Here is a 23,847-nt window from a genome sequence, read left to right as displayed (position 1 = left end):
ATGACCCCAACACTGACGACTCCACGCCTCCCACGCATCATTGTTGCCCGACCACGTCCTCCATGACTTGTTGACTTGACACCTTGATAAGCCACCCGTCCTCGAACCACCACCGCCCGACCGACCGATCGAACCGACGACCTGCACCATCCTACCTCAACAACCTGCCACCAAAGCCAACGAACGCCCAGCACCCCCTTTTGGCTGGTCTCGCCTCCAAGGTCGTCTCCATAAAGCTGTGCCTAGTCCATCCAGAAAGGAAAGCCATAACACCTACTTGGCCAACCTTCTTCCTGCCCTGGACATCGCACGACGCTGTCCGCCCTGATCGGCAACGGTTGCCGACTGTGTGGCACACGACTCCTTGCCTTGCTTTGTCCCTGTCCAGACATGGTCACATCCGACAAGATGGCTTCTACTCCTCCCGCCTCCAGCTCGGCCTCCGACGACGCTGCCCCAGCACCTAGTACCACTTCAAATTCGAGTAGCAACTACGGCGGCATCGACCCGGAAGTTGAGTCGAACCTCTATATTCTACCATACGTATCCGACGAAGGTTTGCGAAGCGATGTTACGGACCGCCGGAAAACAATTGGATCACCTCAGACCGACTACTACCCGCTTCCAACTGGACTTAATAACGTGACGCCTGCTGGTACGCTGTCTTTCACACTAGTCTCCTTGTCCAACCGCCATCTGACTTGCAACTCATTTGCTAGACATTTATCCTCCGCCAGCCGACGGCTGCCTACTTCTCTCACTGCCCTCTGAACTCATAGACTCAATCCTCGCATACCTGTCGCCTTGCGATTTGGCCATTGTCTCCGAGACTTGTCGTAGCCTCCATGCCCACGCCGTATCCGACGTCCATTGGTATCAAAGGGTGCAAACGAACGTGCCGGGCGTAAAACTCGACACACCGTACCCGTGTAGTACCTACCGCGAACTGTACACAGCCCATGATCCAAGATGGTTTCTACCCAAATACAAGATCTGGTTCTGCGACCGCGACCTCATGGGCAAGATGATTGTCGTGAGGTACGACCCGCGGAGAGGATGCATTGAAGGGTATCAGCTGCTGGCCATCAGCAATCGCACTACATACCAGCACTGGCCTGCCGATACAACCGTCATGATCCATGCGTTCGAGCCGAAAGTCAAGCTCCATTTAGACAAACCGGTACTCCAGTTCTACCCTAATTACCGAGAGCAGTCGCGCAACTTTTATGAGGCGATGAAAAATCGCTTTGCCGCTGAAGTTCCCATGGTAATTAACGACCGGTCCGATGCCATGTTCAGCAATTTCCTGCTGGCTCGGCCGCTCGATGTAGCCACGGCCACTTCGAGAATGGGAACGCTCTTCCCATATGGCAATGTTTGGCCTCCTCCAGCGATTCCGGCTCGCCATCGTGTGGCAGGCGTTGTCTCAGGACTGCACGGTGACGACCTCACGCCAACAGATCTGCCGACTCGAAGAGCCGAGGCTTCTGACCAAGCCTTCCGCATCAGACATTGGATGGAGATGGCCGGTGCCCCGGCAGCGGGGCTGTTTGTCGGCGCGGGTCCTGCCGGCCTGATACGGGCTATTCATGCCAATCTTTCGGCGCGAGGCCTACCAGGAGTGCATATCGGCGAGGAGGTTGTCACTTACTCGACGCTGGATCCCATCGTCTACACGCCGACACCGTTCAAGCCATGGCGCGGCATTTGGGTAGGCGACTACAGCGGTCACGGCTGCGAGTTCTTGTTGATCAACCAACCGGACGACGAAGAAGTATCTGACGAGGAGCTTGGTCTGGTGCGCTCTGCTGATGAGTCGGACGACGAGTGGACACGCCGACGTACGGATGCGAGAGTACACCGAGGCCGTTTGGAAGCAATTAAGCTCACCGGGGACCCTAATGTGCCCAGGGGAGAGTATACCTTCGTTGCAGACGACCTCGGCGAGGCAGGCTTTGTAGGGCTAGCCCAGGAACCTCCCTTCCAGGGCACACGAGTTGTGAAGAGCAAGGGACATGTGGCTGGAACCGGTTTCATGGAAGGTTGGTGCCAGCGTCCTCACTCCGTCGATGAATATATGCTAACGGCTCTTTGCATTCCAGACAGATACATTGAGTCCCAGCTTATGCTTATTTCCCATGACAGACTTGCGCAATACTGGGTCACATTTGGTCACATAAGTTTCTTTGAAAGGGTTAATATCGACGAGTTCATTGCACCGTGAGCCTCAGGCGGAAGATTGTTGAGAGTCATGGCATCGAAGAAGACGTGGAAGTGTTGTGTCCGTGTAATGAGTTGGCGGGCTTCGCTGCTGATGCGAACGTTACAGATTTACACATCTTAGCCTAGAGATGGGGAATGAATAACTCAGTAACGCCTCTAAAATACGGTATGCTTGTCAGCTCTCGCGCTCAAATAGAGGTCGTTCCTACAGAGCTTGCTGCCCAGGATTAGTGTCGTAATCTGTCGTTGTGAACTGAGCTAAACAGCTTGACCTCGACCCCGCCACCCCACCCCGCAAAACACATGTTGAGTGAGATTAGCGCCACGCGAGAATTTATTTCCTGCTGATTTTCTTCGCTTCTTTGCTCCCGCTTTTATCCGACGTAATGACGAAAACTTTACAATCTTGTCCAGCTCGAATGGCATTCAAAACGCCACCCCTCATTGTTTCACATGCAATTATTCTGGTTGGATGAGGTAAGGCAGGAAACAGCCAGACGGTCCATTTCGCTACTGGTACGCGAAGTGGCAGTCCCTTAGTCTCTCATCTCAACGTCATTGCGGCTCGCTTTTCCCCCATTTTTTAAGCCTTACCAAACTTGGCGCATCCTTCCGCCTTAAAAAAGTGGTGGTGGTGAGCAAGGATCCGGGCGTTGCTTGACTTTCACCCTTGAACCACCCAGCTGTAAACCCGCCTTCAGAACTTTGTCTGCCGCCAAAGTTCCGCATCTTGGGACGACACCTATTTTACTTTTTTAACCTCGTTCCAATCGCGACTTCATTCACGATAGCAGCACGCGGCTGAATCAGTCTACTCTTGCTGTTGACTTGCTCATTGAGATCACGGACCGAGACAGCAAACTTCAGGCTTGCTCTGGTTGGAATCCTGAAACATTACAGCACAGTCCCCGGATTCACACGTTTTGTCTTATGACGACATCCCCGTCCGGACTGAGATTGCGTTCACTTTCATTGCCGTCAGTATCAGCAAACACCTTTGATTACGGCGGAGAGCAGGGCCAATCTCATTACCCGAAAATAAGACCCCTTCCCTTCACCTACCATGTCAGACAAGTACATCCTACGGGTGACGGCCGGCCCGAACTACGACGCAGACTCACAAACCGAAGTCCCAGTCAACACCCCGAAGCCCGTCAAAATCAGCACGCCACTCGCCGACATTGAACTCAATGTCCGCATACAGAATTACGCCGGCCTCCCCCGCAAATCACCAACGACCTCATCCTACTTTTCCACGGAGCCTCACTCCAGCAACAATGACCAGTACAGCATCTCCTTCCGCTTCACGCCCAGAAAGCCCGAGGGCTCCTCGGAGCAGGGCATCTCTGCCGCCGACCTCCAGTTCGGCAACGACTTTGACCACCCCATCAGGGACCGTCTGCCGCCGGGCTTCAACACGGCCATGAACATCGTCAAGTGGTGGATCGACCCCGGCCTGGAGGGCGACGCCTACGCGGACACGCCGTACCTCTACGGGCCCGCCCTGAGTTCCTTCAACGTCATCCATGCGGGTGCAGGCACCTACGAAGAGGAGAAGGGAGGACTCTGGTTTGAGGAGGGAGGCGACGAGGACGGGTTGGAGATGCGGGAGACGGTCGGTGCGCCCGCAACGTCCAAAGAGCGCATGAAGTGGGCGCTGAGGAAAGACAGCAAGGAGCAGTGGGTGTTCGAGTACGGCAAGACGTACGGCATGGACTTTTTCAACCCGTACCTGGACTTCTCCAACCTGGCTCTTCGCTTGCCCGGTTTTCAGCTTGCCATCATGAAGTACTGGGACGGACAGGGACTGAGGTGAGTTGATTACCCCTTTTCTCTTCCAGGCTTGGCCGTTCTTGTGTGTTTTACCTGCGAGTTTACCCCCCCTTTGATTCTTTCATGGTACTCAGTCCCTTCCTCTGGGGGCGACTTTGGAATTGGAACTGGGATCGGAATTTAGCGACACTACGCCATGGCACGCTATTCCTGGAAACGAGGAAACCTTTCTTATGTTCACTTCTCATGTCGTTCTTACTTCTTTGCAGGGAAGAAGGGCCGAAGCGCTCACACCAGCTCAGATATGTTCTCCGGAACCGTTCCACCGGCGACGTCTACCTCGTGGTCCTCTTCACCATCCATTACAAGACCGACGTAAACGAGGACGGGACGCTCAAGGCGGATGCTGATGGGCCCAAGGCCGGAGACTTGCCGCCGCCCGACAAGGAGCAACAGGACGCCCATGACGAAACCAAAGCTCTCGACGAGGCCAAGAAGCATTTGGGCCCGGTTCCGCAAGAGGCGGATACGAATGCTGATGATGTGGACTGAGCGATTCGTGGATATGGGTTGGAGGACAATGCATGTGATTCAGGCGCTCGTAGAGTATACACAATTGAGCAGTGGTTTTGAACAGTTTTAGACACCTGTATGGCCTTCACAGAGAAGTTCTGGATTATCGGAATCTATGTATGTGTCTATCTAATACTCGCATCTGGTCTGTAAGGCGGGGAACCCAGTCTCATGAAGTTGGTTCAAAATGCCTGAGAACTTTTTTGCCCACGAACATGGAAGATATGCAGTATGAAATCGTTGCAAATGATGATGTTATAGAAAATGCGTTGCTGTGCAGATGATCGAGATGGCTTGAAATCTTGTCTTGGGTATCTTCATTTACTTTTATGCAAAATCTCATCGTCAAATCGACGGCATACCTGTATGGTGCCGATTGCGACCAACATGTCGTTATTATCATCCAAGTAGATAGCCGCGCCTTTCATCTTTGAGGTTCGAGATTCTTTTCACAAGGAGTTGGCTTCATACGTTTCAGAGGCAGAAGGATGAGGAGTACTCACGATGGCGAACTTGCTCTTGGCCCGGATCTTCTCACCGAAAAACACGAGCGCCCAAGGAATGAGGGTCAGGCCCGTGGCGATGCCGCCGAGCAGTGCCCCAGCACGAGCCTCGCCGAGATTTCGGAATAATGCACCGGTCACAAGGGGGAATATTCCGCCCAAGATGTTACGGCAGCAGGACTGCGCCGCCAATGCCGAGGAGGCGAACTTGTGGTAAACGTCGGCGAAATAGTTGAATGTCGCCAGGTAGACCGAATAGATACCCCACGTAGCGAAGGCAATGCCAATTGCAGGAGCGATCCAATGAACCTCGTGGCGAGCAGTGAATCCGAAGAGGAAGAGACCGATGGGTAGCAGGGTGGCTGTGATACAAGTGAAATAAAGACGCGACTCAGGTGCCTCGGCGGGTAAGCGTCGTCGCATGAAGAGCCAGAATGAAGACAAATTGTCTGGGGCAACATCGGCACGCCAATGAGGCAACTTTAGGAGCTCATCCTGCAGGACTCCAACGATGGTGGCTACCACGGAGCCAACGATCATGGCGCTGAAGAAGTACCCAGAGTGCTCAATATCCCAATTCCTCGTTCGCGAGAATGCCAGTGGGATGCTGCCAAATGTGCAGTACAAGACAGCCCAGGCAAAAGCACACCAGAGGGAGAAGAAGAAGACGACAGGTTCCGTGAAAAGGAGGAGAAATGGTCTGGACACGGAGACGGAAATCATCGTGGCGACAGAAGCTCTCTCCTCGTCCTCCTTTACGAGCCAGCGAAGTCTTTGCGGCGACAGCTGTGTTGAGCATCGTGGACTTGAGCGACACGTTGTAGATGACTTTTCTTGCCCGGAGCATGAGCCTCCTTGGGTATCAGTATCCGAAGTTGAATCCGTCGTGGTGTTGTTGGTATTGTTCGTCGTGTCCTCTAGCCACACGCCGTAGTGGCCAGCCGTCTCGAGTTGCTCGTACCAGTGGTTAATGAACCTAGCTTTCCTGGAGAGAATGACCGAGCCTCGACTTTCTTTGAAGAGAACAGCAAGAGCAATGACGAGAACCGCGTCGATGATGACTTGATGCCAGAAGATCCATTTCTAGATTGATGTTGGTTAGCACGTGTATGGTGTAACCGAAACAGCCGGGAGACAAACCCATGCCATGGTCGGGTCAGTGGCTCCCATACGCTTGGTCATGATGGCAGCAACCAATGGACCTGCCCCCGTCCCGGCCAAGACTGCACCGCTGAAGATGGCCTGGGGTGATGTTAATTACTAGTATGAACCTAGGGCACGGGAAATCGGTAAATACCATCGGCGTATTCCTCTGCTCCTTTGCCCAAAGATCCGCAATGACGCCGCCAATGACAGAACTGAAGACGGAGCCGCCCACGCCCACCAGAAAGCGAGCAACGAGCATAGCGGCAAGATTTGGTGCCACGGAGCAGACGGCTTGGAATATGACATAGATCACACCGGATATGATGAAGACGGGATATCTACCCCAGAGTTCTGACAGGGGGGCCAGAACCATAGGCGAGAGGGCGAAACCTATGCAGAATGTGGTGATACCGGTAAGCATTGCCAGACGAGTTGTGTCCAGGTCTGCAGCCATGATGGAGGCCGGGGGCGAGTAGGATCCAGCAGTGTAGGCTGTCAAGAAGGTGGCGATGCATGATAGGGCCAACATTAGGTATTTACGTCCGTGAGGCCATTGCAGAGGATTGGAGAAGCGGTTGAGATCCGGGGCCGGTGGAAGCGGTGGTGACTCTGGTGACTCGAGAAAAGCTGGCTCAGGAATAACCGATTCGAAGGTGAGGTATTGGTAGGTGATGGGGCTGTTCTCGTCAAGAGGAGGGGTTTCCAAGCCAGGTTGGAGAGAGGTTTGGAGGAGCGAGGGTGACTGCCCCATTGCCCCAGAGCCCTGGGGCGCCTTCTCGATATCGTGGCTTAAGCTCGTCATTGTTGCCGAGGTGTGTGAGGAAGTGCAAAGACGACGGGCTATATCGAAGGCGGCGGCAGCGGCCTGATCAGAAACCTAAGTATCTGCAGGCAAGTTGCCGACAATTCCAGAATCCATGACCGGCCTCCACACGGTGCACAGATGAGATCCAAAAAGAGGGTGCGCAAAAGCCGAGAGAAGCAGGCAAGTGACGTTCCTGGAGTTTGCATCGAGGGCGTGGCAGGATGTTATATTATAGGACCGGATATGCGGCCAGGTGAGCGGGAATAAGAGAAGAGGGACCCGGCCGGCGGTGCCCTACCCTGGCAAGCCCGGCCTGGTCAATCTGCACACGACTGGTTCCTTGCTCCTCTCCCCCCCTGGCAGCATGGCACCGCTGGCACCTATCCGTATTCGTAGGCGGTCAGGGTCCCGGATGGGGATTGGAGGAGTATGCCAGATGCCGGATGGCAGATGGGAGATGCGATTGTTGGCAGCTCAGCTCAGCCCAACTCGAGGCGGGAGGAAGGCCGGTCTCCGACCTCGTCCGCCGTCTGCGTGCGACAGGCTAACGCAAATCGTATCCCGGTCCGTTGTGCTGTGCCTCGGACGCGCAGTTGTGGACGGTACCCCGCGAATCTTGGTAATATCGAGTTCAGCGAAACGGATCTCGACATGATGTGCTGTGCTGACCCGGCCGTGTTTGCCGTTTGCCGGAGCGGAGGGAAGGGGAGGGAAGCGAAGCGAAGCGACGCGACGCGGGGAGGATCAGCCCGCGTGCAGCGACACCACCTCATCAGCCTCAGTCAGGGAGGGCGCGTCTCGGGGTCGCTGCTAATTAGCTCGCTCAGGACTCGGGTTGTCATCGCTCGTCATCCTGCCTGATGCTGCTGTCCCGGTCTAGGGGATGGCGGGAACCAAAAATTGATGGTAGATGCAGTCGCAGATCGCGGGTTTAGTGACGGGGTCGTCTCGTTGCCAAGAGTCGACCCCGGGGGTCATCTGGGGTGGTCGCATGGCCATGAGCAAGCGAGCTGCTTTGACAAGTGCCTGAATCGTCCGTCCGTCCGTTTGTCCCCGCCATCTCTAACCAATCTGGGAATGAACCGGCATCTATGTCTCGACTCTTTTTCGTTCCCATCCTATTCCCGGGTAGTCTGGGCGAATGCGCAAGACTCAAGTAGCCGCAGAGACGGCGTCATCTTGAGACGGAGTGGTGCATCGGTTACCGGCTATTCCTAGCCTTTGAATGATGGAGTTGTGATGATGCTAAGCTGGTCCGGTCTGATCTGGTCCAGTCTGGTCTGGGGAGCCTACCGTTGGAGAGCCGATTGAAGCAGACACAGACACGGTGTGAGATTTAGTGTGAGATCACCGAGATGGCAAAATGTCGGCAAAGACCCAAAATCAAAGTCACATCCACGTTGGATGTGCCAAGCCTACGTGGAGTAGACGCGATTAATGACTTTTTTAAACCCTGTTATTCCCGATGCTCCACGGCATCGGTGAGATTCCTTGATCCTTGTTGGCTATTTACAATGCCCTGACCAATCCTCTCTTCTTGACCAAACCTCAGAACCTCTTATTCCATTCCCCTCATCCCCTTGTCCCCGCCATTACCTGGAATAACTGAAAACAAAAACTTCTTTTGCGCGCGTCCGTGTCCTTTTGTGTGTAATCCAACAAATTGTACCGAGGACTTTTGGTACGCTCGGTCGAATCAATCCAACAGCTCATCGCCTTTTCTTCGTCAGCCTTCCTATGCCGGTAGTTCGCTGGTGAATGAACGAAGAATGCCGGTCTTTCTGCGAACCATGTTCTTAGTTCTGGTTGACGGCCTGCATGTAAGTGCCAGTGAGAGAAGTCTGGTGGTACGTGCCAGCGGGCTGGTTCTGAGGGTAGGCATCGGTAGGAGTAGCCTGGTCGGGGGATCCAGTAGTAGAAGTAGGCTGGATGTAAGTTGTTGCCGAAGGAGAACTCTGGATAGATGGTCCAGCAGTAGTCGGACTCTGAATATAGCTGTCACCGGGCAGTTCGGCCGGTTGAAGCTGGATTTGGTGCTGCGGGTGAGGTTGGTAAGCAATGTAGTTGCGCTGGGAACCCGCGGTGCTTTGAGGATAAGAACGCGAACCACGATCCTGATAGGCTGGAAAGATTTCCGTCTGCGTTCCGCCGCCGTACTGAGTCGGGGTCAGGTCCTGAAGTTGGTACTCATCTTGGTTCTGTTGAGCGCTTCCGTTCTGCATGCCCTCCGGACGAGGAAGTGGGCAAGGGGCGCGATGACCAAAAGGGAAGGCATCTTCGTCCGCGGACGGCGAGTGCGCAGTTTCGCCGTATGTAGGTTCCCACCGACCAAGGCCGCTGTTGGCCAGGCGAGCGTTGCCATCTTTGACCGCTTCACGGCTACGACACCATGCCTTGAGAATGGCAATGGCGATGAGCGAAAGAATGATTCCACCAACGACACTGGGGATGATAATGATTAACTGCGGGTTGGGCGCGCTGTTATCACTGGCCTCCGGAGCTGGCACCCCGCTGTTGGTGGGGATTGCAAGCCCGCTGGTCGCCGTCTGTGAAGCAGAAGCCGAAGTCGTGGCGAAAGTAGTCGGCTCCGTGAACCACAGAGTTGATCCACCTGTAGTAGGCCTAGTGACTGTCTTGAATGACGAAGTGATTTCGGCGGACCTCGTGGACTTTGCGGTAGCAGAGGTCGCAACATTGGAAGTCTTCGTGGTAGCAAGTTCGGCAGTGGCCGTGGCTAGTTTCTCATGTAAGTGACTTACTTCAAAAAGTCAAATCGTACTGAAGCTAAACTTACTCAATTTCTTCCTTCCGCGGGTTGCAACTGCGCCGCCCGAGTTCCACGCCGAGTCACTGGAAGCTGATAGGGGAGGCTGACGGCCAGGCTTGGAAGTCTCCGTAACCATGGCAATGTAGCCCATGGTCTTGCTGTCGGCAAGACCGCTGTGATCGATCTTCTCCATCTTGAAAAGACTTAAGAGATGAAAGTTTCCCTGCGTTTTTCTGATGTCAGATTAAATTGAGAGATATGGGGGTGAAGGGCAGCACTCACGATCGGGGCTGGCGATTGTAAAGTGAAGGACGAGTCCGTGAAAAATTGGAACTCGCAGGTAATATTGGAAGCCTCAGAACTGTTGAAAAGGAGACAGCTCGACAGGATATGGTCAAACTCAGAGTGAGAGCTAGCTGATCTCGCTCACAGATAGCGAATGTAGCGACGCAAAGGAGAGAAGACAGGATGGGGAAGTGTCGATGGTAAAGCGAGTGAGGATGGGTTGGGAGGAAGAAAAGTTTGCTTCTCAGGCAGGGTCGGTGAATATTATTCAACCCAGGCGTTCTGCCGCGTCTCGTCTCTCGCTTCAATAGCTTGGGATGAAAAGCCGGAGCGGTCAGGCGCGCGTCTTCAGTCCTCGAGGAAGCTGCTCAAGCGGTAACTACCCTGCTCTTTCCTTCTTCAAGTGGCGGAAGAGGAAGGAAAAAACATCTTCTAGGGCCTCTTGAGCGTGGGGGATGGGTGGGTGGTTGAAGGACGTGTCATTGGCCGATGAGGGCGAGGACTGAGGTGGGCGACTCATCACGATGTAGAGGCTAGACTGCGTTGAGTTATGTGCGGCTGTGAACTGTATGCGACAAAGGGGGCGGTGCTTTGCGGACGTAGGTTCTCTGAATGCATCAGAAGATGGGGATGTACAGAAGGAAAGCTTCCAGAAACACATCTTGGCAAGGGGAACACATTGGACGGGAGTGATGTTGACTATAAACTGTATATACACACAAGTTGCAAGTTGCAAAAGACTCTTGGCTCTATCTAGAGGTCTTCCTCAATGAGTCTGGAAAACACACTACCCCTGAGCTGCAGCTCATCGTATCCGCCCTCCTCGACCACTTGACCCTCTTCCATAACAATGATGCGATCAGCCATGCGCATCATTTCTCTGTTGTGTGTGGCAACGATGACACTCGTACCGCCGTTTACCTGATCCTTCAACACTCTTCCGATAGTCTGTCTGATGAAATCCGCAGTTTGTCCATCCAGCGCGCTAGTGGGCTCGTCCATGATCAATAGACGTGGTCTTCTGACGATGGCTCTTGCAATACAGATGCGTTGGGCCTGACCTCCAGATAAGTTTTGTCCACCATCGCCGATCATCGTATTGTAACCTTGAGGGAGTGAGATGATGAAGTCGTGGATGCCCGCGGCCTGGGCAGCTCTTTGCAAGTTGTTGGGATGGCGCAGGTCTGATGCATCTGCAAGGCCATAGACGATGTTCTCCGAGACCGAGGTTGGGAAGAGGAACGGCGTCTGCGGCACGTAAGAGACGAGAGAGCAAAGTTGAGATTTGTTGATTCGGTTGAACTCGACTCCTGCGTAGGTCAAACGAGCCATCTGGGTTTGGCCGGCAGAGTTCGATCGAGATGGCTGATAAATTCCCAGGAGTAGAGAAAGAATGGTACTCTTGCCGCATCCTGAAGGACCGACTATTGCTACGTAAGTTCCTTGGTCAAGTTGCAGAGAAATGTTGTGCAAAACTTGATGCTCGGGGCGCGATGGGTATGAGAACTCGAGGTTGCGCATATTGATTGGAAACAGGGTGCTGAGAACTCGGGGATCGTCTGCCTCGGATTTCTCGAATGGCAAGGTAGCAAGACGGATCATGCGTGATGCGGCGGCTTGCGAGACTGAGAGTTGCGGAATGTAGTTGACCATTGAGCCTGCCTGGCCGACGCAGAAAAGGAGAAGATTGACGACTTGCTGAAGGCTGGCGGGCGGCAGTTCGGTCTGATCAGCCGAGAGGTAGATGCCGTAGTAGAAGACGAGGGCAATGACGAAGTAGTTCATGGATTGGTTGAGACCAAAGAGCGCGCCTATTCTCCAACCTCTTTCACTTCCGAAGTCGTAAATCGTCCGGATATACTTGGCGTGCCGCTGACTGAAGTGCTTCTCTAACGTAAAGGCTCGGGTGACGCGGATATTGATGAGGACATCTCTCACGAAAGATGCCGTTTTGCTCACGGCTTCATCGCAAGTCAGATCCCAATTGGCGCTGGTGAAAGCAAGGATCTTGACGGTTGCCAGGATGATTGGTGTCGTGGCGATGGCTACAAGCGTCAGCTTCCAAGAGATTGTCAGAGCCCAGAGTGTCGAGACCGCGACCATGACAGTCACCATCAGGACAATTGGTACAAAGCGAGAAACCAAGTTTCTCATCTCATCTGCATCGTGGTCTAGAGACTCGCTGATGCGCCGCGCGGAGTTCGTGTCTCCGTCGAACCATGCTTTTGGCTGCTGAAGGATGCGCTTCAGTCCCTCGAGGCGAAGGGAGCAGATCCAGGCTTGAGCAACAGCCTCCATGGCATATCGCTCAAGGTACATCGAAGCACCACTGATGACTGCAATGATGATCATGTAGATGACCCACTCCTTGCTGGCAGCCAGTCTATTCCCATCCTCCCAGAAAGTGGCAAGGAGTCGAGCGAAGCAGTAGGAGAAAGCAGGATTGCATCCAGCGGCGATGACGCAGGAAAAGAGACCAACAATAAGTCTGGACCTGTCTTTGCCTGACAAGTTTGGCCAAACACTGCGAAGGACAGAACTGAGGGGCACGACATTGGTGCATGAAGGCTTGGCTACCTCCATGTTTGTCTCCTGGCCAAGGTCTTGGGTGCCATGACTTTCGGCATCGCCAGAGGTGACGAACTGGGTTGCACTTGGTTGGCGATGTACTCGAGTTGAACATGCGCGAGAGTTCCGTGTGGCGTCGCTTGCGATCTGAACGGCGGCTATGCTTGACCAGTTCGGGGCTTGGACAGAATCGTGATGGGAGGGGGCCTGGTCGTAGAAAGAACCTCTGATACTCTCCCATTCGGTCGAAATATCAGCGCTCTCCGAAAGAGGTAGAGCCCTACTGAACCCAGTCAACGAGTTTGGACGTGTTGCATTCATACCCCATTTGCTTGTGTAGGCGGAGGTGAGCTCCATGGAGTTGCGCCAAGTAGATCTCTTGGTAGCGCGAGCCTGGCGAGAGTCTCTGAAAGAGTGCAACCCTTCGATTCCAATGGGGATGTGCTGAATCTGGGACTCTGTCATTTCATCGTTGACTTCACCCATTGACATATCGGCCTGCTCTGGACTCATCTCCATGCAAGTTTCGTTTCGTCCTGAATTCATTCGTGCAAATAGGCCATCTCGGGCTCTTGACAATGTTTTCCGAGTGCCTTGCTGGATGACCTCTCTATTTTCCAAGACGTAGACGAAGTCGTTGTCCGCAATCTGAGACAAGTCGTGGGTGATGATGATTGTCGTCTTGTCTTTTCGCCAGCAGCGAACCGCCTCCATGACGAGTTGCTTGGTGGATTGATCTAGTCCACTAGTGGCCTCGTCAAGAATGAGAACCGGAGGATCTCTGACCCTGGCTCGCGCAATGGCAAGACGCTGCTTCTGGCCACCGCTAAGACCGCTGCCGACGGAGTCGATCAACGTGTCTAGACCCTGGTCCAAGGTTGCTATCGTAGACTGCAGAAGTGCCATGTCACAGGCTTGCTTAACTTCTTCCATGGAGACGAAGTTGGGTGCAGGGTGACCGAGGGTAACGTTGTCGCGAAGGCTGCCTTGAAAGATGACACTAGACTGCTGGACCAGGGTGACATTCCTGCGGAGCCATTCTTTATCCAGTGTGCCAATGTTACGGCCGTCGACAAGTATATCTCCGTACCAGGTGTCGTAGAAGTTGACCAGGAGGCTGCCGAGAGTGCTTTTTCCGGAGCCACTCTTGCCGACAACGAAGCATGTCTGTCCAGCGGGAAAGTGAAGCGAAACTCTGCTGAATATCATGTGTTGAGGGTTCGACGAGTATGCAAAGGTCACCTGAAGATGTTACTTAAATACCCATGATATGGTTCTGAGGGAACTTCGTTTTTACCTCCTTGACTTTGATATCTCCATGACAGGTCTCCGGGGTGACCAAGGCCTGGCTCGCTCTCTGCGGTCGTCTATCGGGAGAGATTCCTGTCGTCTGCTTGAGATGCTGGCCGGCGGACATACCCTTGACGAGGATGAGCCATTGAGGGATGACATTCGCTATTCCTTGAAAAGCCGTCAAAGTCGCGTAGAAAGTCGTAAGAATCTGTCCTGCGTTGGCGCCGAGCGTCACCAGCCAAAGACCGACCCAAAAGCCGCCCACGAAGAGACAAGAAATCCAACATTGCATATAAGAAATTTGAATTGCATTGCAATGAGCCTGAATCATGCGCTGCTCCTTCGAGGCTTTGATGGTGTTGTGATACTGCCACACCTCTTGGTTGAAGCCGTTATAAATCTTGACCAGGTTGATACCGCTGACTGAGGCGTTGACTTGCTTAGAAGCGTCATCGAGATGCTGCCGTTGCTTTTCGATCGCGGGACCCAGCTTGCGGTTTACCACATACATGACGGCCGCAGACATGGGCGCCGTCATAATCAAGAAAAGAGTCAGCTTCGCAGAAAGTGCGAAAGCCACAGTGATGCAGGCAATGGATGAGAAGATGTCTGTAAGCAAGAAACCGAAGACTTGAGACGTTGCCATCTGTAGATCGCGGATTTGTCTAGTTGATGTCAGCAAGGAGCAGGAGCTTCACGGGATGACGACTCACGATTCGACCCGCACAAGAATACTAGGCGTTCCATCGGCCTGGCAATCATACCATGACATTCTCTGATGCAGAAGATCCTGAAATATGTTCTGTCTAGCCTGTCTAGCCTGGAACTCGCCAAAGAGGATCCAAGACGACATGAGTGAGGCGTTGGCACCCAGTGCTCCTAATCCGACGCAGCAGAGGATAACGCACCATCTTGACGTCTGGGATAAAGCGTCGGCGTCGTCCAAGATGCCACTGCCGTAGTCTGCGATGACCTGGAAAATTTGACCGAGGATGAGCGCGTACCCTGTCTTCACTGCAGCGCAAATGCAGGCAGCTACGACAGCAAGAACCAGGATTGAAAAGTGCTTCCACTCCGTAAAAGTGAAGAGATGCTTCCAGGTAGCCGTTTTCCGGGGCTGTGAATCGGGATCCTGATCCATGGCGATGGGATTGTCCTGTGGCCTAGGGAAATGCAGGATTTTGGGGGCGCCAGAGATGATGGAAGAGAGAAATCTCTAGATAGAGCTTAGAAGGAAAGAGTCACTGGAAGAACAGGCAGAAAAGACCTGGGCGGGTCTTGAGGAGCATGGCGAGTCGGTGCTACCCTCGAGGGTAGTGATTCTCGATGTGGGTTGCTGGAGGGAGAAGATGCGCATATGGTGCCTGCTACTTTCTTTGTGGCTGGACGATATCTGCATCGTGGACTCCAGCTAGGTGTGCCTGTGTGCCTATGTACAAGCGTATCCTCTTGAAGTAGCACTCGGCTGTCATTCTGAATCGTAGGTAAGAAGCTGCATTGTAGGCATTCTTTGTTGTGAATCTCCGAGTCCATGACAAGGGCAACGAAAGTAGGATTTGGGAATGAAAGAGGAAACGAATCAAAGGAACTCTCCGCGATCAGTAGCAATAGCATTAGACCATTAACATGTCTTTTAGAGAGCTGGGGTCTTGTTCAATGTTCTTGAAAGCCAGGGAGGCAGTCCTGAGTTTCGGAAATCTTTGAATCAAAGACAGAACCATGAATGATGACCTTTACAGAAGTTTCTCGAACTCGTATCAGCCTTGCAGAGAGTTCTTTGATGCACAAACTTCTCAAGCCGTGTCTTGTACGCAAGTGGCATCCCCCGTCGTGAAAGAGCGCCGAAAACACAATGTATTGTGTCGTCACAATTGCAAAGAGCAGCATCGAATATGAAAGATTCTTGTTGATATTTGCTTGACGTAAAACTTGACCGAGAAGGTCGAGAGTGAAAAACGAGGCTTGGACGGGATGCGTCCCATCCGCCGTACGCTGTATATGAGCGAAACTCCAATTCATGGCAGCGATCCAGAGCCGAGTGCGATGCTATGCAGTCAGCGACCGGCTCTCGGTTCTTCCCTCATAATTCATTTCTAAGAGACCAGAAAACGCCTCGTGATACCCATCTGAGGCGACTGACAGGATCCCCTTCGCTTGCAATGCGTTGGCCACAAAGGTGGCTCAACATCTTGACGGCTCATTCACTCGGATGCTTGCAATAGCCTGACAAATTGATATTGTTCGGAACGCACTTTAGGCCTTGCCTGCTTGAGCCTTCTCGTAGATCCAGTCGTTCAGACCCTTGCGGTTTCTGAGATAAACTGTCAGCCTTGGCTTTGGTAGGGTAAAATGGGTTGGCTGATCCTACCTGGCAATCTCAATGGCGTAGAACTGCATGCGCGGCACTGAATCTCTAGTCAACTTATGCCCTCCAGCACTCAGACAGCGCAGACAGCGTCTGCGAAGAGACCTACCGAAAATGACGTCGTGCTGGCCGTACTCGACATCAGGCTTGGAGCGAACCATTGTGCCGAAGTTGTAGTCGTCAACCCTCTTCTCGTAGGCCATCATGAACTTCCTCCAGCGCTCCTTGCCGTTCTTGCTCTTCATCTCATCCTCGTTGATGGTCGCGGCGGGGTCGAACTCGGGGAAGTCCGTCTCGAGGTGCTCGTAGATCTCGTCGTCGATCTTGGTTAGGCGCAGTGAAGAGCCCTTGACCTTCTCAAGGATTTTCCAGTATGTTTCCATGTGCTGGACGACTGCGGAGAGGAGCGAATTAGCTTGTTTCTTTCTCACTCGGAGTGCATTTACAACGTGGGTTTACGTACCCTTGACCGCGAACTGCTTCTCGATCTGACCATGAGAGCAGAGGAGTCAGCGCATCGCTTATTTGATCTGGGGAATGAATGTCCGTGGATTGAGGGCTTACATCCTCGAGGTTGTCAGCCTCCTCGGCGTTGAAGTTGTTGGGAACCTGTTGCATAGACATCTTGATATCTTTCGCGACGGGTTTGTGTCGGATGATACGGCTTGTACGTAGGCAGATTCAATCGGGCGCAAGGAGAGGTTCGTGGGCTAGTTTGTTTGGCAAAGCTTTGAAGATTGATGGTGGGGTACTCGCAGCCCGATAAGATCAAAGCACCGCACAGCACAACCGCGGGGTTTCCCTGCTTTAGGTGCCTTATGGATATACCCCAATTTTCTTTTCTCTTCCCAATTACTTTCTTTTATGAAGAAATTGATTACGACAGGATCTTCCTTCACCCTACTAGCCAAGCCAAGATATCTTAAATCTTCTGGTTTCCGCAAGATTGTGAGATTTCCACGGATGGGCCCCAAAAGATATGCTACAACATGCTCTCTGAAGGTCACTGAGGCGTTTTCTATGCACATCCTTTTTTCTTTTCTTTTTTTGCTCAGCGCGCAAGGTGCACTGACGTCAATACACTGTGCTGCAAGGTATCCTACAAATACGTAATCGGGTATCCACATCCCCTTCACCTCACAAAAGTTTCCTCACCGAAGGTTCACCGAGGTGAGACTCATTCCTAATCGTCAAAATTCCAACCTTGTCACGACCTCCAACTCCAAAACTCCCTTCGCCCAATCCTCCTTGATGGATGCTGTTTCTCGATATTCACCCACGCTTCACATCAGTACGTCTGGGACTTGCTGGCCATACTGGAGGCTCTCTCGCTCCTTGGTCTTTGAACTGTGATGTTCGTGCCATCACCTCCCATGTAGACCTGTCCGACGGGGCTGCGTCTGTAGCCATCGGAACACGCAGACCTCGCCTCGAATGGTGTTCTCTCGAATGACTCTCGATCAAGCAGGTGTTGTTCCAGCGAGGATCTTGCCTCAGTCCCACGGCTTGATCGGGACATGCTCCGAAGCTTGTTCATGACCCCCTGCACTCTCCGCTCCAGGCTACCGGCGTCAGAAGGAGTCGAACAGCTCTTGATACTCTTTCCAGAAGTGGTCATTCTGGTCTCGGGTCGGTCATACATGTCGTAAGCAGCAGATGGTTCTTCAATGTATTCACTGGGCGGGCGCATCGACATGTGGCCGGTGACCGGGTCAAAGTAGGGTGGCGGCAGCTGAATTGCGCCCTCGGGAGAGTAAAGACCGCGAAGATACTCCCTCGAGTGGTCGTCGAGTTTCAACTTTCCACGTCCTGCATCGATCCAAGAAGACTGTCCAGGTATCCGCGGCCACACTGAGGATGGCGCAACTCTGTAAGAATGGTGCTTGAGGCAGTCTGCATCGTCGGGAATCGGAAAAATTCGACGGATCAGGGAGTGCGTGTACTTATTGCTGAAGCCAGCCAGACGCATCGAGTCGATCATCCACTCCATTCGCACCAGCGGCTCACAAACCTTGAGCTCCTCGTCCGGGCAGTAGTACACGGCGTCGTCCACCTTCTGCACCGCCAGAGAACCCTCTGGTTCATCTACCTCGATCAGGTCGTCCGGCGTCGAGTTGGCAGCACCCAACGGAGCGCAAATCTTTGGGCGCTGGCCGTAAAACCTTCGACAAAGAAGCACGAGGCTCTTGAGCGACGAAGAGCGCTTTAGCTGTGTCTCGACGAATAACTTGATTAGGGTGTCAAGTTTTATCGTTCCTGCACGAAGCTTGTAAGCCTGCTTGCCGGGGCCGAAGCCAAATCGCGTCATGTCGAGCTCGAGAATGATGTCTTGCATGAAAGCACCATATCTGTTGTACCACAGCGTGGCCAGGGGGTCGAAGTACGCGTTGACGAACGGAGAGTACGTGACATGGAATCTCTCGGTCATCAAAAAGGAAACCATCATGTCGGCGCGGAGAGCAAAAGAGACTTGCAAGTACGATTGCAAAGGCTCCATGGCGCTAGCAAGAGAGGTGAACTCGTCGTCCTTCCAGACTTCTCTCGTCGAGCGACTGTTGGTGAGAGAGATCGGGAGCTCCGAGCTGTGGCTTATGATCACATCTTGACAGATCTTGAAGCGGGCTATAGCGGGCAGTCTGAAGAATGGCGATACGGGATCCAGGTCAGGGGCTCGACCGCGCTCAGCGAAGAACATGGCGACGGACTGATCGAAGGCGAAATCTTCCACGTTGGGCCTCTTTCCGCGACGGTACTTGTGGTAGACGATGTCAACGACTCGGTCCCAGGGAGGTAAGTTCTTGCGTGGTGCATCTGGCCATCCTGATTTGGGGGGTTCCATCAACCTGCGGGCTGCCTTGGGAGGCAGTGCGGCGGGGAAAGGATGAGGCAAAGGCGTCGAGATGTGGCTCATCTGAGGCAGTGATCCCCTATTCTTCAGCGTCGGTTCATCCACTGCCATCGAGTCAGCATCATCACGAGAAATTTCGAGGCGTTGAGCATTCAGCCTCTCCTGGCGGAGGAAAGTGAGGCATACTTGTGGTGTCTTGAGGCAGAAGCTCTTGTGATGTTCCTAGACGAGACTCTCGGCGCTTCTTTGACGGGGTGCTTTTTCCCTTCGATTTCTTTGAGTTGACGGGTTCCTTTTTCTTGCCGAACTGAAGATTGTTTGGGTGGTGAAACCAAGAAGAGCGGCTTTGTGGGAGCGTTTTATGTCCTGGTCAATGAGGCAGGTAGGTACCTCAAGTGAGGATTGTTTGTGGTAGCATCGATCAAAATTCTGCCTTTGGCGGTGCGTCAAGTGAGGTGAAAGAAAGCGCCTGACTTTCTTTGCGACCGACCTGGTGAATTTTGAGAAATTCCATACATGCTTCGACTGAATTGCACCTTCTTGATGTGGTTGCCGTCACGGCTGTCACCGCCGCCTCTTTTCATCTGAAGGTCAGTGTTCTTCTCATTCGAGTAAACTTTTCGCTATCCTCCAGGCTTCATCTAACCTCATTTCCGCTTCACTCCCTTGCAAAATTGTCCATCGGGTAGTATAACTCTATGTGATCCTCAAAAGAGCTACCCTCGTACTGGAGTCGGTCTTGCTGGCTGTGTACCTCGAGATGGGGTTACGAGAAATGTGCGACGTCCTCTTATCCTTGTGTTCTTGAGCCATTGTTATTCTTACCTCGTTATCTCCCATTAATCATTACTGTAAACTTCGTTGTTTCACCGCTAATAAGGCCTTGGTCAGACGAGACTTGGGATGTTGATGGGTGAGGAATGAGCGGTCCCATAAAGCCCCTCCACGCAGGGGTCTGTGGCTTCTGACTCTGCGAAGACGACACGATATTCAGCTTGGCCTTTTACAGAATATTAGCGCTTTAGGCCCCTGTAGATGACCTCTTGAATAATTTTTTCTTTTTTTTTTTTTTTCTCTTTTGGGCAGATCTTTGAGGACCATTATTAAGTGAAGACGAGAATGAGGACGATGAAGACGACGGAGACGATGGAGAAACATAACGATAGGGACAACTTATCCCCCGTCCTCATGGGTTACTCAATAATCAGTTGGCTTCAATTCTTTAACTGAAACGGAAGACTTGGTTTCTTGATCTGGGCCATTGTTCGCGAAGTTTCCGGTAGTGGTATTGACACATGGATCCCGTTGTTCTTCGGCGATAAGTGGGACATCGGCCCCGATACACGGAGCCGGCCTCATACGCCGTTTTTGGCAGCACAGGTAATTGCAAGACATGATAGCCCTCCTCATATGCCCTTACCCATGTCTTGCAGAACCGAAAGTCTAAAAGGCGTTTTCTTATCTTCAGATGAACCCCTTACTCAGATTACATGTGTCTAGAATCACGCGCTTGCTGCCGTGCCCATTTTCGTATGAGGGAGCATTCACAGCTGCAGGGGTTCAATCCCTTGCTGAGAAGCAATGATTCGGGTCAACGGCTTTAGCGAAATGACCGGAGATAGCCGGCCTTGAAACATTCGCTCTCATTCGTTGCCGCACCAGCTCCGTCTTATACGTTACATCGCAGGTAGGGTGGATGGCAGGAAATGCGAGCCGACCACGACACAGGGCGGGAGAGATCTCACCAAGAAAATCGGGCGCCGAGACACAACGACTTGCAACGGCGCAGAATCGGCCGACTCACCCCGATGTCTTGGCGGCAGAGAGCTCTTGGCGGCAACAAGATTGGTTCGTTGCCTCGCGTAAAAACCGTGCAGAAGTTCCAATTACTCCAAACCAACGGACCAGCCTTAACCGCACGGGTTTCGGGGCGGATTTAACAGTTGTAGCTGCCGTATCTTTGCGCTAGACCCCAGACTTCCCTTTCCCCTCTCTTCTCCCCGCCGATCTAGTCAGGGAGGCCGACTAGCTTGATGGTACGGTGCTCAGTTGGTGGTGTGATCAGGTTCCGCTGGTCAATACGTATGACACTGCTCAATCCCATCTCAACGGTTCGCGCAGATGGGATGGGGGCTGCATGATGGGAGCGAGAACCCGAGAAAGGCTTGGATCATTCCCTTAAAGAGTGGGAGAGGTGCTGTATGACCCTAAGCCCCGTTGACTGTCTTTCTTCCGGTTTGCTTCACATTCTGTTCACTGTTGTCCGGCGATTGCCCTTGCTCTGAACTTGTCAGGCCACTCTATTTTCATCGATTGCTCGATACCCATGGGTCTCATTAAACCTAACTCATTCATAGCTTGACTGCCCGTCGTTTGACCTCCAGAACCTCTTTTGATTTTCACCATCACTACATATTTTGTGTGTCAGATTCGAGCTCGGCGGTGATATTTGATCAGCTACTTTGCATTTGCTACAGATTTGTATGCTGGACTTGAACCATTTGTAAGTTAATCCAAGCTATCACTTCAAACTCCCTCTCTGCGTATGCGAGCCTATCGTATGAATCCTCAGCAGGTGAGGGTCAAACCAAGCGCGTGTGGATAGCGTAACGAGTTGCCAAGGCTCGGGACGGATCGCATAGCATGCATATACAAACACTCTTTATTCCGTTCGATACACATCTAGAAGTCCTCAAACCACATAAATCAGTATTAATACTCACTGTCAGCTCGGTAGACCTCTTAAGATATGCCTTCAGATCCATCAGAAAAGGAGACTGGCCACACAACAGATGACCGCGCATCAACTCGAGAGACTGAACGTGACAACGAGGACCCTGGACCACCTCACTTACTGAAACGTGAGCCCACAAGAGAAGAGAAGACAGCAGAGGCCTACGCAGAAGGTCACGACGCCGATATCCCCTCTAGTCTGGGCTATGTACTCGATGAGGGCGGCGAACAGCAAAGAAGACGATCCCTAGCAAGACACAGACGGGCATCAGACGCGCGGAAATCAACTACGAGCAACCATAGACATGAAGATATTGAGAAGGGCCCTCAAACAAACGAGCCGGATGGTGGAGAAAGTTCAGAGGACGACAATGTGGTTTGGTGGGATGGCGACGACGATCCTCAAAACCCATACAACTGGCCAACCTGGAGGAAAGTCATGACATGCACACTGATCAGTGCCATGACATTCGTCACCCCCCTTGCTTCATGTATGATTCTTCTCCGACCTTATCTCCAGCGAAAACTAATTCTTCTGCCACAGCTATCTTCGCCCCAGGTGTCCCAGAACTCATGAAAGAGTTTAAAAATGACAGCCCCTACCTAGCGTCCTTCGTCGTCTCCGGTCAGTGAACAATCCCCTCGCTCATTAGCAGAAATCAGGCCAACAGAAAGTTCCAGTCTACGTACTCGGCTTCGCAGCAGGACCCCTCCTGTGCGCTCCTCTCAGCGAGATCTACGGCCGCACGATAGTCTACCATGTCTGCAACTTCTGCTTCATATGCTTCAATATCGGCGCCGCCTTCGCCCCGACCCTAAACGCTCTCATCGTATTCCGGTTATTCGCAGGTATCTTCGGCTCGTGCCCCATCACTAACGGGGGCGGCTCCATCGCCGACATGATCCGTCAGGAGAAGCGTGGTGTCGCCATGTCCGTCTTCAGTATCGGACCTCTCCTCGGTCCGATCGTAGGCCCGGTTGCTGGTGGGTTTTTGAGTGAAAGCGCGGGGTGGCGCTGGACGTTCCGATTACTCTCGATCGTGTCAGGCGTCATTAGCATCATCATGGTCATTTTCCTCAAGGAGACGTATGCGGCCGTCATTCTGGACAAGAAGGTTCGTCGGCTCCAAAAGGAGACGGGGAACAAGATGCTGCGATCGAAGCTTGACATTGGTCTTTCATCAGCCGATTACTTCAAGCGCGGCATCGTTAGACCTCTCAAAATGATCGCCTTCTCGCCAATCACTCAAATATTGTAGGCCCATCCATACCCGCCCCCTTGATACTTGGCTGACCCTTCGTATCAGTGGCTTCTACATCGCCGTCGTATACGGATATCTGTACCTCATGTTCACCTCCATTACGTCCGTCTTCATGCTTCAGTATCAATTTAGCGCCGGTACAGCCGGTCTAGCCTTCCTCGGTCTAGGTGTTGGCTCCATGATCGGCGTCGTATTCTTCAGCATCACTTCAGACAAGTATGTGAAAAAGAAAGCGGCCGAGGCCGATGCAGCCGCAGACGAAGCTGGAACAGCTCGCGAGGGAATGAAGCCCGAATACCGGCTGGTTTCGCTTCCGGCCGGCGCCCTTTTCCTTCCCGCAGGCCTCTTCATCTATGGCTGGACAGCGGAGTACGGTGTGCACTGGATCGTACCAATCTTTGGCACTTCCATCATTGGCGTTGGCAACCTCATCATCTTCATGGCGTTGCAGCTTTATCTGGTTGACTCGTTTACCATCTATGCGGCTTCCGCGCTGGCAGCGAATGCAGTCGTGCGGTCCGTGGCTGGCGCTGTTCTGCCTCTTGCTGGTCTGAAGATGTATGAGGATTTGGGCGTGGGTTGGGGAAACAGTGTTCTTGGATTCATTGCGGCAGCTTTAGTGCCCGTGCCGTTCTTGATCATAAAGTATGGCGAATATCTTCGGAAGAACTTCGAGGTGAAGAACTTGTAAATTTAAGGAAAT

General features: G+C 52.8%; 8 protein-coding genes across 8 annotated transcripts; 3 read left to right on the top strand and 5 right to left on the bottom strand.

The window, feature by feature from the left end:
* Positions 1–408: 408 nt before the first annotated feature.
* CGCA056_v009197 (uncharacterized protein) lies at positions 409–2,224 on the top strand (the record flags this gene model as incomplete). Its single annotated transcript, XM_037324444.1, has 3 exons — positions 409–655; positions 720–2,042; positions 2,103–2,224. The coding sequence occupies 3 exons, from the start codon at positions 409–411 to the stop codon at positions 2,222–2,224; spliced, it is 1,692 nt and encodes a 563-aa protein (XP_037176101.1).
* Positions 2,225–3,286: 1,062 nt separating this feature from the next.
* On the top strand, positions 3,287–4,548 carry CGCA056_v009196 (UPF0590 protein; the record flags this gene model as incomplete). Its single annotated transcript, XM_037324443.1, has 2 exons — positions 3,287–4,035; positions 4,266–4,548. 2 exons carry the CDS (start codon positions 3,287–3,289, stop codon positions 4,546–4,548), a joined length of 1,032 nt encoding a protein of 343 aa, XP_037176100.1.
* A 470-nt stretch (positions 4,549–5,018) lies between these two features.
* FUBT-2 (Efflux pump FUBT) lies at positions 5,019–7,020 on the bottom strand (the record flags this gene model as incomplete). The annotated part of the gene is made up of 3 exons (XM_037324442.1): positions 5,019–6,155; positions 6,213–6,314; positions 6,370–7,020. 3 exons carry the CDS (start codon positions 7,018–7,020, stop codon positions 5,019–5,021), a joined length of 1,890 nt encoding a protein of 629 aa, XP_037176160.1.
* A 1,799-nt stretch (positions 7,021–8,819) lies between these two features.
* CGCA056_v009194 (uncharacterized protein) lies at positions 8,820–9,983 on the bottom strand (the record flags this gene model as incomplete). The annotated part of the gene is made up of 2 exons (XM_037324441.1): positions 8,820–9,757; positions 9,818–9,983. The coding sequence occupies 2 exons, from the start codon at positions 9,981–9,983 to the stop codon at positions 8,820–8,822; spliced, it is 1,104 nt and encodes a 367-aa protein (XP_037176158.1).
* An 845-nt stretch (positions 9,984–10,828) lies between these two features.
* Positions 10,829–15,077, bottom strand: ABCB6 (ABC transporter B family member 6; the record flags this gene model as incomplete). The annotated part of the gene is made up of 3 exons (XM_037324440.1): positions 10,829–13,885; positions 13,941–14,601; positions 14,650–15,077. 3 exons carry the CDS (start codon positions 15,075–15,077, stop codon positions 10,829–10,831), a joined length of 4,146 nt encoding a protein of 1,381 aa, XP_037176163.1.
* A 1,112-nt stretch (positions 15,078–16,189) lies between these two features.
* Positions 16,190–16,925, bottom strand: CGCA056_v009192 (Protein PBDC1-like protein; the record flags this gene model as incomplete). The annotated part of the gene is made up of 5 exons (XM_037324439.1): positions 16,190–16,247; positions 16,305–16,341; positions 16,411–16,695; positions 16,765–16,789; positions 16,866–16,925. The coding sequence occupies 5 exons, from the start codon at positions 16,923–16,925 to the stop codon at positions 16,190–16,192; spliced, it is 465 nt and encodes a 154-aa protein (XP_037176102.1).
* A 664-nt stretch (positions 16,926–17,589) lies between these two features.
* Positions 17,590–19,212, bottom strand: CGCA056_v009191 (uncharacterized protein; the record flags this gene model as incomplete). Its single annotated transcript, XM_037324438.1, has 1 exon — positions 17,590–19,212. One exon carries the CDS (start codon positions 19,210–19,212, stop codon positions 17,590–17,592), a length of 1,623 nt encoding a protein of 540 aa, XP_037176104.1.
* A 2,686-nt stretch (positions 19,213–21,898) lies between these two features.
* On the top strand, positions 21,899–23,835 carry radE-5 (Efflux pump radE; the record flags this gene model as incomplete). The annotated part of the gene is made up of 4 exons (XM_037324437.1): positions 21,899–22,373; positions 22,427–22,507; positions 22,564–23,137; positions 23,190–23,835. The coding sequence occupies 4 exons, from the start codon at positions 21,899–21,901 to the stop codon at positions 23,833–23,835; spliced, it is 1,776 nt and encodes a 591-aa protein (XP_037176103.1).
* Positions 23,836–23,847: the final 12 nt, after the last annotated feature.

The sequence above is a fragment of the Colletotrichum aenigma genome (genome assembly GCF_013390185.1).
Source record: "Colletotrichum aenigma strain Cg56 chromosome Unknown KSG_Cg56_contig06, whole genome shotgun sequence".
Lineage (NCBI taxonomy): Eukaryota > Fungi > Ascomycota > Sordariomycetes > Glomerellales > Glomerellaceae > Colletotrichum > Colletotrichum aenigma.
The sequence above is the reverse complement of the archived record's forward strand: the minus strand, read 5'-3'. Positions and strand labels throughout refer to the sequence as shown.